Source organism: Orbicella faveolata, unplaced genomic scaffold (genome assembly GCF_042242905.1).
Source record: "Orbicella faveolata isolate gen_17 unplaced genomic scaffold, um_ofav_v1 contig_34, whole genome shotgun sequence".
In the NCBI taxonomy this organism is placed as follows: domain Eukaryota; kingdom Metazoa; phylum Cnidaria; class Anthozoa; order Scleractinia; family Merulinidae; genus Orbicella; species Orbicella faveolata.
This window is the reverse complement of record NW_028301563.1, coordinates 9016566-9029922: the sequence shown is the minus strand read 5'-3', so window position 1 is coordinate 9029922 and position 13357 is coordinate 9016566. Positions and strand designations below refer to the sequence as shown.

The 13357-nt window shown below is 42.4% G+C and overlaps 1 protein-coding gene and 1 non-coding gene across 2 annotated transcripts; one reads left to right on the top strand and one right to left on the bottom strand.

Moving 5' to 3' along the window:
- The first annotated feature begins 2735 nt into the window (after nucleotides 1-2735).
- Nucleotides 2736-2807, top strand: Trnah-gug (transfer RNA histidin (anticodon GUG)). Its single transcript has one exon. It is a non-coding gene; the product is annotated as a tRNA-His (tRNA).
- A 349-nt stretch (nucleotides 2808-3156) lies between these two features.
- LOC149104631 (uncharacterized) lies at nucleotides 3157-3654 on the bottom strand. The gene has a single exon (XM_089272245.1). The coding sequence runs from the start codon at nucleotides 3562-3564 to the stop codon at nucleotides 3157-3159; it is 408 nt and encodes a 135-aa protein (XP_089128371.1). The 5' UTR covers nucleotides 3565-3654.
- Between the last annotated feature and the right edge of the window lie 9703 nt (nucleotides 3655-13357).

Sequence of the window (13357 nt, the reverse complement as noted above, 5' to 3'; positions counted from 1 at the left end):
AGGAGGTAAACTACAATCCACCTTAGATAGATGGTTATTCAAAAAACCTCGTACCAGACTACGTTTCAACGAACGCGTCCTCTTCAAAGAGATCACACCGGACTCTGTCAGTTGGACCACCGTCCCTCTCAAAGGCTTCTCGCAGCCGTGGAGCGTCTTTTCGATCAAACGCCAAGAAGCCAAAAGCCAAATGAAAAGTAACCATTACAAGCGAAGGCAAAGACTGACACCCAAAAACGTGCGAAAGACCACCCACATCCTAGAAACAATGTTACGGGAGAACACCTTGTTGGGATACTAACTCAATCTCTATCTTCACAGACTCAAAGCTACCTGCCATTCAAGGCGGATGCCTGACCGTGATAAGAGAATCACCTCCTCGAACCATGCAAGTCCTGGAACCCATGGGACTCGACAAATTCAAGAAAGACGACCTCGTAGAATTACCACCTGAAGTGGACGACCAAGGAGAATTCACCGAAGTACAAGTGTTGCAGGAATTCGACCCCGATCAGTTCCTGAACCAACTGAAAACACAAGATTACACCTGCCCGCGTTGTATGGTACCCATGGAATTTGGAAGAGTGAAAACCCCCGAAGGTGGTACCTGGTGGGAGTATTACCGATGCCCCTCTTCCAGATTCTACACCAAGTGTTATGTGACCTGTGGCGCGAACGAGGTGAGCACCTACCTGAGACGCGTCGAAGAACAGACCCATCCCTGCTACAGGAACATCGACCCAGCTCGTTTCCGATGTCTATGCAACAAGTCCCTGGTCTTAGCCACCTCCCACTCCCAGTCCAACCCAGACAGGCTCTATCTCAAGTGTCCCAAGCGTAACTGCAAGTTCTTCCAATGGATCGACGAATACCCGCGAGGAGTCGCCGAAGCAAAACTGATCAATGGACAGGACCCAAACTAAGAAAAGACAGACACAGTTTTTTAAAAACACACTCTGATTTTTATTTTTCAATATTTTTACATGTTGGGTAATTTGTCTTCCGCATCGATCATCGATCGCATCGTTACTTGGTCACATTGGTTAAAAGTACTGTAATAAAAGTTAATTGTGAGGATATAGCGTCTCGCTGTCTTCTTTTGTCTCTTAGTCCACGTGGACTGAAATGGTTCGAAACCGTAACACAGCATCAATCTATGAAATGTGATACGGTCCACGGGCGGCTTCACTTTCACGTCCCATACAATGTTCTTACGTATGGCATAGATCGAGTTGAACAAGGTCCTGCCGAAACACTTCTCAATGCTCCGGTACTGGAACAAACTCCGCGTCCAGTTTTCCCTCTGCTCATCCATGAAAAATAATATCTGATGCAGCATTACCTCGAGCTGACTGGAATCCTTGATGCGCGAAAGCCAACGTCGACCCGCCAACAAATCCCGGATGGGAAAGTTCATGGTCTCATAGAATCGGGTCCAGTCCTCGTCCATTCTATCGATTGCTTCTTCATACGTAACCTCGGGCTTTCTCGGTCTGAAATTGTTTTGAATATATCTCTCCCTCAAGGCCATGATAGCGCTCAATACAAGCTAAAAACTCAGAGTGAAGATCGGGGCGACGCGGATTCGCTTTATGCAGATCCGTCCAGCCAATCACAGATCGAGACGAAGTCACGTGTTACCCCAGACCCAGGGGATAGGGGGTATCCCCCTACCACGCCCACTCACGGTAGGAGACTGGACACCATTATACCGTGCCTATAAAATAAGCGAGTCGGACCGTCAAAGGCACTCTGAGTTATTTCAACTTGTATGAGCGCCCATTACAGAAGACTGTGGATACTATCGTTGCTGTGGCTTCTCGAAGTACCAAGTGAGTATAGCATGGAAGTATTAGAGCGGTGTAACGTAGAGTTGACTACCTGGGAAAAGCGGGTGAGAAAGTGGATGAACGACGAAGAAGAAGAGACCCCTTTGTACAGGGACCTAGAACAACTTTCAGATTTTATCGGAGTGGCCCTGGACGAATTAGATCTTTTGTGGTTGGAAGAGAGGTTGGGGGTCCTTGACGAGGACGATACCAATGATTTGGTGATTCATGTAGACTGGGTCCGCAACACTTACCAACAATTGCTTCAATTTTAGACATGGAACCACCCCTCCATTGTCACGTATGCAAACAGCTGAGACCCTGCTGCCGACAACCGATCCTAGAATTGAGCAGAAAAGGGAACCACACCCGATTCGTACGCGCGCTCTCGGGACAGTTGAGAAAAGACTGGGGGCTAGGGTGCGTCTACGCAACCTGTTGCGGGGTCATCTATGGCATGTACTACAATGTGGAAGCCAACTGTTACGAATCCGTCTTCCTGGGAAACAGTTACGACCAGGCCCTGTCACGTGTCAATCACGTCAAATCTTTCATTGATGTTTATCCTGAGGAAAAAGAGGGCGCCGGTCAATAGGACCGTGCACACGTCCCACCATGTAAACTAAGTAGTGTCCATTAAAAAGCTGTTTTTTGTTCTATTTTCAGACTCCATGTCACGATTTCCTAAACCCGAATGTATATGGTGTAAGGAAGGATACACTCCCAATCACAGTATCCAAGACTACTTCCTGACACCGCGTTGCGACCAATTCTTTCACGGAAGCTGCAAAGCCCTCCACACCTGGTGGTTGAAACCCTCCCAAAGACTCTGCCCTCATTGCAAAACCGTGAATTTCGGACTTCCTCCCGATGACATCCCCAAAACCAAGTCCTAAAGAGGTAAGCGCTTCGATGGTCTAATGGTTAAGACGTTGAGTTGTGGCCTCAAAGACCCAGGTTCGATTCCTGGTCGGGGCATTAAAATTTTTTTTCTTTTTTCCATAGAGACCCCTGGCCTGTAAAATCCGTTTGGACGAGTCCCACCCCGACGAAGATGTCATGCTCCTCTTCCTCACCCAACATTTTCCCTACCCCTGGTACATGAGAAGAGACCTCTCCAAGGTCTGGCCCTTCGGACGCGTGTTCGAATCCTCCTCAGGCTTTCACGGAGAATTTCTCACCCCCCAAACCATGATGCTATCCCTCGTGCACCTGGGAACCAATGACGTGCAAGCACTCAAGATGATGCAAAAAATCACACAACAAACCATGTACATTCTCTCGTTAAAGGATCTTTATTAGTTACAGACATAAATAAAATGTTTTTTCACTCCTCTGATTCTGGTGGTTTTACAATTTGTTTGATAAATGCTTGGTACGCTAACTCTTCTCTGTTGGCCCAACTGCTCTTCCACTCATTCCATCCGGCCAAAAATCCATCCGGTAACTTCTCCAAACACACTGGGTCTTTAAACGAGATTGACTGGTCTGCAAGCATCTTCTCAGACAGGAGTTTTCTGAACCTCAGCACCTCATCCGCCAGCTTCGTAATTTCTTTCCTCAGAACGACATCCATAGCGTGAGAAACGGCGTTCTTCATTATCTTTCCAAGAATACCCTCATGAACAGCATCCATCACCTTCGCTGCAAATTCTTCTCTCGTCATGTCGTCTGGAAACTCCTCTTCAGGAACACTAATCACCTCCACCTTCGTCTTGCTCTCCTCTGAAGACATCTTCTTGTCGATCTCAAAACAACAATACCCACTCGATACTCACGCAAACCCTTTTATTTCCACATCCGAACCTCGATTTCAGGCATTGGCTAGCGCCTTATTTGACCATACACGTGACAACCTCGATGTCATGTTGCCCTTATTTGGGCATGCGTGAGCTGTGACGTCACGGGCGCCATTTTTTACCTACCTACACACCATCTTGGATTTTCAAATTTAAGAGAATGTATGGGAAAAAAGTGGTCACGTGGTATGATCCCTGGCTCCTGATTGGTTACTGCCCCAACGAGCGCTATTGACTACTCACTGTTAATAAGAATATAATAAAATTTGATGTTCCTATTTAGTTTCTTTTTATACACTTTTTTCGGATACTTTCGCGAGATTTTTTTCGAGTTATGTGTTTCTATCGGATTATGGAAGTAAACCTTCTTACAAGTACAAGCTGAAAAACCGAACAAATAAATAATAGAACAGATTTCTGTTGCTTGCGCAAATTGGCCTGCATTGCGGGTGGTTTTAAACAAACGGTAGCAAATTAACTTCCTCTAGCATGCAATTTGAATTACAGGCTAAGAAAAGGTAGGGAACATTATGCTTCTTTCGCTAAGAAACCAACTATTTTAATTCAAAGCATCGATTATATACATATGATACAAAGTAAAATTATGTTCACTTCACAAGATAAGAAAATTAAAGTAATTTGATAATTTGATAACTGAATTAATCCAATTGCGACATTGTTTACAAGACTTAAAAGGATCGAGTGATTGTTCAAGGATTTACGGTAAGCACCTCAAGTTAACTGTTAGACACTTTGCCAATGAAGAGGAAAATATTCAGCATCAACCTTTTATCAAGTAAACAGTTTTTTTTTTCCTACTGCTGTCGGTTTCGTTTCATATTTTACTGGTAAAGCTGCTGACTTAAGAGCCGTTTCACTTCTTCGTTCTAGATTTTGACAATGCATCATCTTTTTAGAATGAATTGGTTATGAGCACAACTGCGTGTAGCATTTTATCACATCACTTCCAAATCTACGGCTAATCGGAGATCATCAGCGACCGTCTTGGCTCCCGATTCAAACAAAAGACTTAAAACTATAACCCTTGATGTCGAAGAGAAGCAGATGGCCTGCTAAGATATCATTTTTAGTGATAACAATGGGGTGACAGGCCTACACAACTCCTATCCACGTGTAATAGCCGCTTTGAGAGTTTTGCTCGAACTAGTATATCTTTGAGGATCTGCCCCTTTTGTATTGTACGATAGGGGGATCTTTGAATATTTCGCTAAACAATACTCCTGTTTTTAGGAGGATATTTCACCAGAGTAGAGCCGTTAGAGGTCATAGGTCTGCGTGGCGTCCGCTGTTATCCGCGTGTAATTTGTTGAGTTTGACACCTCTGTTTTTGGCCACGTATTACTTTTTTTGGCTCATTTGATTGCAAGATATGTTTTAAGCTCTCTGAATGTTAGCTCTGGAGGAACAAAGTTTGAAATATTCCCTGAGCATGTTGGTTACTTGCATTTTGTATTATTACGCCGGGCCCAGCTGTTTCATTTACTGTTGCAAGTTATGCTGCTTGTTATCACGGGTGTCATATTTATCTTTGTCCGGCTTCGCCAGAGATAGCTGTAGCTTGCCTTGTTGAAAGCTATGAGTCTGTATTAGAGAGACGTTCTTATGCTTCTTGCATCAATTTCATCGAGCTTTTTGTCCTTCCAGTATGTTCTTTCTGGAACTGCAAATGTAGATGTTCACGCGCAAGTCTGTGGACTGTTTTGCGTGTTGTTTATGATATTGTGTGGTTTTGTTCAGGCAAAAGCTCTGAATTTAGGAGTTCTTCCTATGATTGTTCATCCAGCTGCACGTTGTGGTTGTCATTGCTTTTATTTGCGATGTTGTCAGGTTTTCTTGAGACTGTTAATAGTCCCTCTTTTGTTAGAAGGCTCGTAGCCTTGTAGATCAGGCAAGACCGCGGTTTCGATCCTTCTGGATCTCATCAATTGCCGATAACATGGAGTGGTAGAGACCAATGCTCGGTAACACTCCGCACCTGGCATATTTTTTTGGTATTATATACTCGTTCGGCGGATCGATAATTCTTGATTGTGATTGGTAGTTTTGCCACTAGCGAATGGTGGGCATAAAGTCTTCGATCCTATTGTACACAGCTTGACACTGTGTTTTCTATGATGGCTATAACGCTTATTTTCTCCAGCATGTGTGATTTGAAAATATTCCATTACAAAATTGGTCAGAATATCTTGACATTAACAGTCTGTGCTACGCTTGGTTTTCTTTATTCTCATCACATGTCCGCACTTGACAAGATTAATATGGTGCGGCGGAGAGATATGGCGCTGACTTTGCGTAAGACCGAATAGAAAGGGCTTGATGGGAATTCGAACAAATTAGGTATAATTTCTGCCTATCGATTCGTTTTCCAAATTATCAAGAATCCTTCAACAGCCATCTTTAGCTAAACTGAAGAAAACTTAATGAAGATACTATCTATATAAATTACAAAGCAGGTAAATAGTACGTTTTCAAACTCACCCTGCGCTCGAGTTGGACAGAGGATTACTGAAATCCATGGCACGAAAACGAAAAGCAGAGAACACTAATTCTTAAATTGCGACGGATGTCTTTATCTAATCACTCTCAGATAGAAGTCAATATAATATCGAATAATCACCAGTGATGTCTAGTCGAATTATGCTGAAACAAAAGCTAACAACGACTAATGAAAGATGGCATGATATGACTCACAGTTAAAACAACGCTTTAATGTCAGACATAAGCCAATCATGTCACTTTTTCGCATGACGGACGACTCAGCAGACCACAGCTCGTATATGTTTTAATTCTGTTCTAATTGCACATTTGTAATGAGGAAAGAGGATACTGTTGTTTAATTAATTCGTTTACCAAGGTTGGCTGGATATGTCTAAAGGATAGCTATTCTTATGTAGATGTGAACTTTTTCTTTCTTCGAAATAAAAGACATATGGGTAAGCTAATTCACTGTCTTCAAGCAATATTAAAAGGGACTTTCTGCAGTTAAACTTTGGATCCCAGAAGAAAACAAACTTCAAAAATTCCGGTTTTACTTATCGCAAATAACTACGCGCAAGATGACACAGCTTCAGATTCTCGCTATTTCTTCTCATCGCATCAAGCTTCTTGATTGGTATACTCTCATTAGTACCATATCCTCACTGCATACTCATTACCTCATCGTATAAGATTAAGTTATGGAAGAGTCCGCGACTGATGAGGCAGTAGGCATGCAACGAGGATATGAGGAAATAGGAGCTTGGTCAACCGCCACCAGGGGAGGTGGGCGGATCGCAAAAGACGACTGTCTTTGTAGAGTACAGTACGAAAAGACCACGCTTCAAGCGGACATGCAGACCAAATATAAACTCCAAATGGCGCAAAGCATTACCGACGCCACCAGCACGGGCGAAAACGGGGGAATGTTATGGAATAATAGCATGTTTTGCAATGAGCTAATTAATTATGCAGTGAGAATAGTTTGAATATTATTTTTGTGAACTGTATGGCTTACCAAGTTGGTATCGTTAATGATTTCCCTTTTTCATCCGGCGTGTTGTACCTGAGTATATTTCATTTCAAATGATAAATTCTCGCTGTTGAATACCTAGAGGAGTTACGGAATATTGGGAGTAAAAGGTGCTCAAAATCAATAAGGTTTACAACGCAAGATCTTCTAGTCAGAGCTTACACTTTTTCATAATATCATAAAACTATTGCAATTTTGCTCCTTGACATCAGGTGTCTGTTGATAATTCCCAGACAGCACTTGTTCCCTTAACATAATCCAAAATTATACCTTTTTCCATGTAACAGGACAAGCTCGCCCCCTTGTTCCCGAAAATATCTTTAAGTCTAGATCTCCAATAGGCAAAGAAAGCGGAAGATACAGATTGTCAAGTAGACGTAGTTTAGCTAAACCACACGTTGTCAATATAGAATAAATTGTGATGATTATGCGACCAGTGTTTATATTCACAGTTTGACTTCTTCATTCTTAAAATAGTTCATGTTTTTATTGAAGAAGAACTCGCGAAAGGGTTGTGAGAGAAACAGAGCACTGTCAGGGCTAGAGACAAATTGAGGTAGAGGGAAGATGTTGCGGCCCTATATGCCACGTGGCATACAGTGGACAGTTATTAGTTATGTAGTTTACGGGGCAGGTCGATGCCGTTGCCCGGAGTGTGGCCGTCACCATGTCAAAAGGTGTGAGTTGGGGCGTTCAACGTATGTGTGAGCCAGTACAGCCAGTCAGTCATTCACCAGTTGCCTGGCACTAAGATGGACCACATTTCTGTAAACGTTGTTGTAGGCCTCCATCGGTCAGGGTTGACCATGGGTAGCATCCTAGTTGTCTGCTTGGCTGGAGCACCGGTGTCTGTGGCTGTGGAGGCCGATGCGGGAGTGACAGTCTCTGTTGCAGAGGCTGTATTTGTGTTCTGTCTCTGGTCTGTCGAGGCTGTCGCTTTGTTTTCTGCGGACCCGCCTCTCTGTGGCGGCATGTCAGCTTCTCCTCCCCTGATTTGAGGTGTTTGGTCAGGGCTTCTCTCCACTTGGACCGGTTCGACCGGTATGTAAACGTGCTACCACTATAAACCCTTCACCAGACACCCCCATAAAACGAAGAGGATTCAGTTAATTTAGTTTTCATCTGCAATCATGGACAAAAGTCTTGAGAAAAATTTACGCTCTTGGCGCTTTTGCACACACGCCAGACAACAGTCGCGAGCGAAAACAACTTTACCTGCTCAGCCTCCCCCCTCCCCCACCCTACCTACAATGTGTAATTTCGCCTGAGTTTTAACATTGTATTTAGTAGGGAGGAGAGAATAGCAACGCCTCTTTAAAAGAATTGCAGTGCTTTTTCAAACTTCAGTGTAAAAGATAAAAGAGAAACACGGACAAGCACGTTGAATTAAATCAGTCTCCCAAGGGCTTTTGTCCACCATTGCAGTTCTTGATTTGTTTTATAACGGTTTGCAGTCCTTATTTTCCTAAATGCTTGGTTCCAGACCTCGCACCAGTTGACCGCGTACTTAAATTTTAATACGGCCGCCACACAACGCAAAATACGAGCGATGACGATAAGCTTACATTTCTCTTCAAATCTTACATTTGCTAACTCTGAGAAAAAAAGATTACGGCCCATCCGATTGATACGGTGTTGTCGTTTTAATTTCTTATACAGTGAAAAAAAAATCGTTATGAATAAATCTAAGCGTCGCCTTAGAAGTGCAAAGACGAGGGAACAATGCACTTGTAAAAACGGTCCACTGCATTTCAGATCGGAAAACAGTTTCCCTAAAACTTCGCCCATTGAACTGTCTTGGGCCATAAGTAGAAGTAATAATTGTAGTCAGACAGCCTTTCTCACTGGAGGCGGCATCGAATATATATTCCCGAAAAGGGATTTATAATTCCGAAAACTCTATCAGATTGTAAATATATATAGTGAAAATTTTTATGAAACATTTTGTGTCTCCAAGCCTTTAATTTGGAGCCAGAAAATGGATGTCACGCGTCCGGCAACTTATTTGTAGTTCGTCGAGTGTCTCAGGTAGAAAAATAGTTGTGTAATTTTGAAGAAAAAAATGTAAGTTTTTCCTCGTGAAATTGAACCCTGAATTCTCGAGCTAAGTATTCAAAGAGGCCACAACAATTTGAGCGTTGTCTAAAGTTTTGTTAGTTGCGAAGAAAAAGACTATTTGATATCGTGTCGTTTTAGTAGGACAGTTTTGACTGGCGCTCGTACTGTGGGTTTAGTCTCCGTATGCAAAATTAACAACAGGGAACGAGAACGCTACTAATCAGAAGTTTTTAAAGTGAGCAAAACAATAGCTATACACGTGCGTTATAATTATTTTTACATTTCTTTGCCGCCCTCTAAAAAACAAGAAATTGAAATAACCAAGTTCTGCGTAGCCTGAGGGACGGAATCGACGACGGCTAATTTATCGTATTTCCATTTGAACTTCAAAGCTGTCATTGCATATTTAGCGTGAGCAGGTTTTTAGAGCCATTGGCGAACTGAGCAGATCTAAACAATTAGGAATTTCGCTGGTAAACAATAAGCTCAGTTTTGACCAGGCATCGTCCTCGGCGTTGCCCTCTTCGTCGTTGGTAAAGCTATTCAGGGAGCTTTAACAATGACGACAGCGACGCCGAGGACGATGCCTCGTAGAAAATGTATTTATATTTTATCTTCGAATATTGCAACTGTGTAAATCTGTTCAGTACGCCTAGCGGTCTAAAAACTTGCTCAGGCCAAACATGCACCGACAGCTTTCAATTCTTAAAGAAGGTACGAAAAATTGGCCATTTCACGTCGCTGTTTTGTAGAGAACGGCAAAGAAATGTACATGGATTTATAAGAGCCGCCGCATATTAGCCGATTTTTTGTCGGCCGACAAAATATCTTCACTTGTCGGCTAGTGTGCGGTGAATTCAGACAAGTCTGCAACAAGATCGGGGCTTGTCAGGCGATTTTATCTGACAATGCGAGATCCAAAAACAATTTGTCGGGCCTTTTCGGCTAGTGTGCAGTGGATGAAGACAATTTGACGGGGCTCGCGCGCGCCTCAACCAAGTAGAAAATGTCATGAGAGTCACGTCAGCGTAAGAGGCGCCATCTTGATTTTAAATGACTCAGTCCCAAGCCTCGGCTGGTGTGCGGGAAGCTGATGGTCCGACAAATTTTAACCCGATTTGACCGCGACAAAAAATTTGCAGTTCAACAGCAACAAATCGGTTAGTGTGCGGCAGCCTTAACGGAAGTGCACAGCATGATTGTTTTCATCATTAAACCTTTTGTTTTGGCGACGCCCTCGATCGTTGCCTTCGCCGTCGTGCTTTGGCAAAGCTCCCTATAACAATAAATATTTTGTTTAGGGGCGTTCCCGTTGCAGTGGCCCTCGTGGTTTTTTAAACTCCTTAATAGATAGCCAACGAAGCTATGATCACCTCATATCCAACAAGCGCGATTGAAGTAATTGTTTTATTAAAAATCGCCCCCACAATAATATAGAAAACTAGAGTAAAATGAAAATAAAAAGGACCCAAACAATTACGCGTGCGCTTGGCATATTTTTAGAGCAGGGTGTAATGGCTCTTGTTGTCTAATCACTCTGCAGTACTAGTGAAACGAAAACAAAATGATTTCTAACGTAGCACTAGTAAGAAACACAAGTCGTATAGGAGGGGGCATCTTGTTTATTGGTCAAACATAAACAGCCCTAGCATAGTTTATTGTTACAAACATAGGCGGCCCTAGGGTACTTATCGATACAACAAATGTACTAAGCCAAAAAAAAAAAAAAAAAAAAAAAAAATACCAAAAACAAAATTTCCAGAATGAAGTGATCAAAAACGGAGACACCATCGAGTGACAACTCCTAACGGACAAACTTCTTAAATATCAGCTGCACGCCAACGAATCTACATCCTGGTCCACAACTAACAACGCGAACAATTATGATGGATAACCCTATGAAAACTCTTGAATTGCGGTTAACACTGATCGATATCTTAATAATTGCGTGTATAAACATGCATACCGACTTACAATTTGACCGGTCCGGCTGGGCAGATCTGACTATAGTAAGCTTATCTCACTAAACGAAATATAATTTCCGCCAGCCATTTTTCCCCACTAAGCCGACCAGTCAGTCAGACCGCTCTGTAAGTCAGAATCTAGTGTACTTATGTGCCCGCTATTCATCTGCATGGACTTAACAGTGTTGTAATGTAGATACCTGTATCATTCATATTTGTATATATCGAAACTCAATTAAACTAGTAACTTTAGTTTATTAAGAATGTTTTACTTCCTACATGTAAATACTGCATGCGTACACACACACACACACAAAACCCTTAGGGAGTCAGCTTAAGTAACCACGACGGCGACGCCGAGGACAACGTCGATTAAAAGAAAAAAAAAAAAGATTTTATATTCTACCTACGAATTTCGCGGTACTCTAAAGTTACTTACTTTGTTTATCACTGCCAAAACTGTCACGAAACTGAATCTGGGACACAGCGATAAATTTTAAATAAAAATTTAAAAAAGTAGCCGTCGTGGTTCACGTCACAACAATATACTACAATAACTTTATTCATATAGCGAGTATATACAAAGTTCTATATCGCTTTACAGTCATGAAAATAAAACTAAACAAGTTCCCCGGACAACGCAGAATTTAGTCATTTCACGTTGTTGTTTCTCAGAGGACGGTAAAGAAATGTACAAAGAATTATAACGCACGTGCGCAGCCATTGTTCTGCTCATTAAACCTTTTGTTTAGCTACGTGCCCGGTGCCGTTGCCGTCGTGGTTTTCTTAAACTCCCTATTTAACTGAGTAAGACCGTTGATTAAAATATTAGTTGATCTAGGCCCCTTCAAAATCTGTTTTCAGTGCGTTTTCCGAAAATGATGCGTGTTCAATGATGTTTCTTTTTACTGAAAACGTATAAAAAGCTTCACGTCCAAGCTACTATTTTCGTAGCACATTCGTCGTCCAGACAAATTCACGCTAAAACGCTCCAAGAGGTTAATATGTGAAGAGTATTGTAAACAGACAACCATAATCTGCGCTTACGGTGTTATGTGAATGGCGTTAGCATTTTCGAAAGGATCTGTTTTCGCTGTCCACACTAATGCGATTGATACTGGCCAGTTTTTAATTCATGTTGCAACGTCAAGCGACGTCACACATCGAGCGCGCGCGCTAAGTGAGACATATGAGCAAGCAGGGCAGAGAGGGTTGAACTAAAGAGGAAGACTGCGGTAAGAGTGACAAATATCTACCTGATGTGCAAGCACTTTCTCCCGACTGCTATATCTGAAAATGTATGAAAACTACTGAGGAGAATAGCAAGGTTGAGTAAAGCGGCCTTCACACGGCAAGCTAAAGTTGGCAAACTCGTGTTGGCAAACTCAAGTTGGTGTGTGTGAACGACACAAAAACAGTCGGCAAACACGTTGGCAAACTGTTGGCGACAAATAGAACTTGTCTCTATTCTTACCAACTTTTTCACCAACTTTTTCGTGTTGGTAAACTCGTATCTGACGTGTGAACGATTGGCAAACGTGTTTTGTTGACTTTCAACCGATAAAAACACGGCTTCTATTCACGTGATTTATCTGCGTGACACTTCACAAAATGGCGGAAGCAATTCAAGATGAACGCGAGGCCACTTTTGAATTTATCGAAGAGGTTCACAGTTGTCCGGCTGAGTGGAACGTTTCATCTGTAGCTGACTACAAAGATAATAGAAACTAACAAAAGAAAATGGAGGAGCTAGCGCACAAACTGGGTTTCGTCCAAACCTTTTTATTTCTCAACCGCTTTCTGTTTTTTCTCTTCTCTTCCTCTGTTTTACTGTTCTACGCGAGCGCCCATTCACTAAGTCGGACATGTTTCAAATTACCGTGTGCTGTGATTTAACGCGAGTTTGACGTGTGAAGGTACGAGTTTGCCAGCTTTTTGAAGTTTGCCAACACGAGTTTGCCAACTTAAGTTTGCGGTGTGGAGGCCGCTTAAAAGTGTATTAAAAAGGTTTGCACGTTGGGAGAATTTGAAAGAGTGTTGTGAAATTTTAGCTTCACCACGCTTCACAAAGCAGAGCTTACGTCGATGCCTTTTTAAATAACACTCTTGTGCTAGTTTCATACTTCTCTACTGGCTCCGAATAAACCGACAGGAGCTTTAACGATAATAAAACTTTTG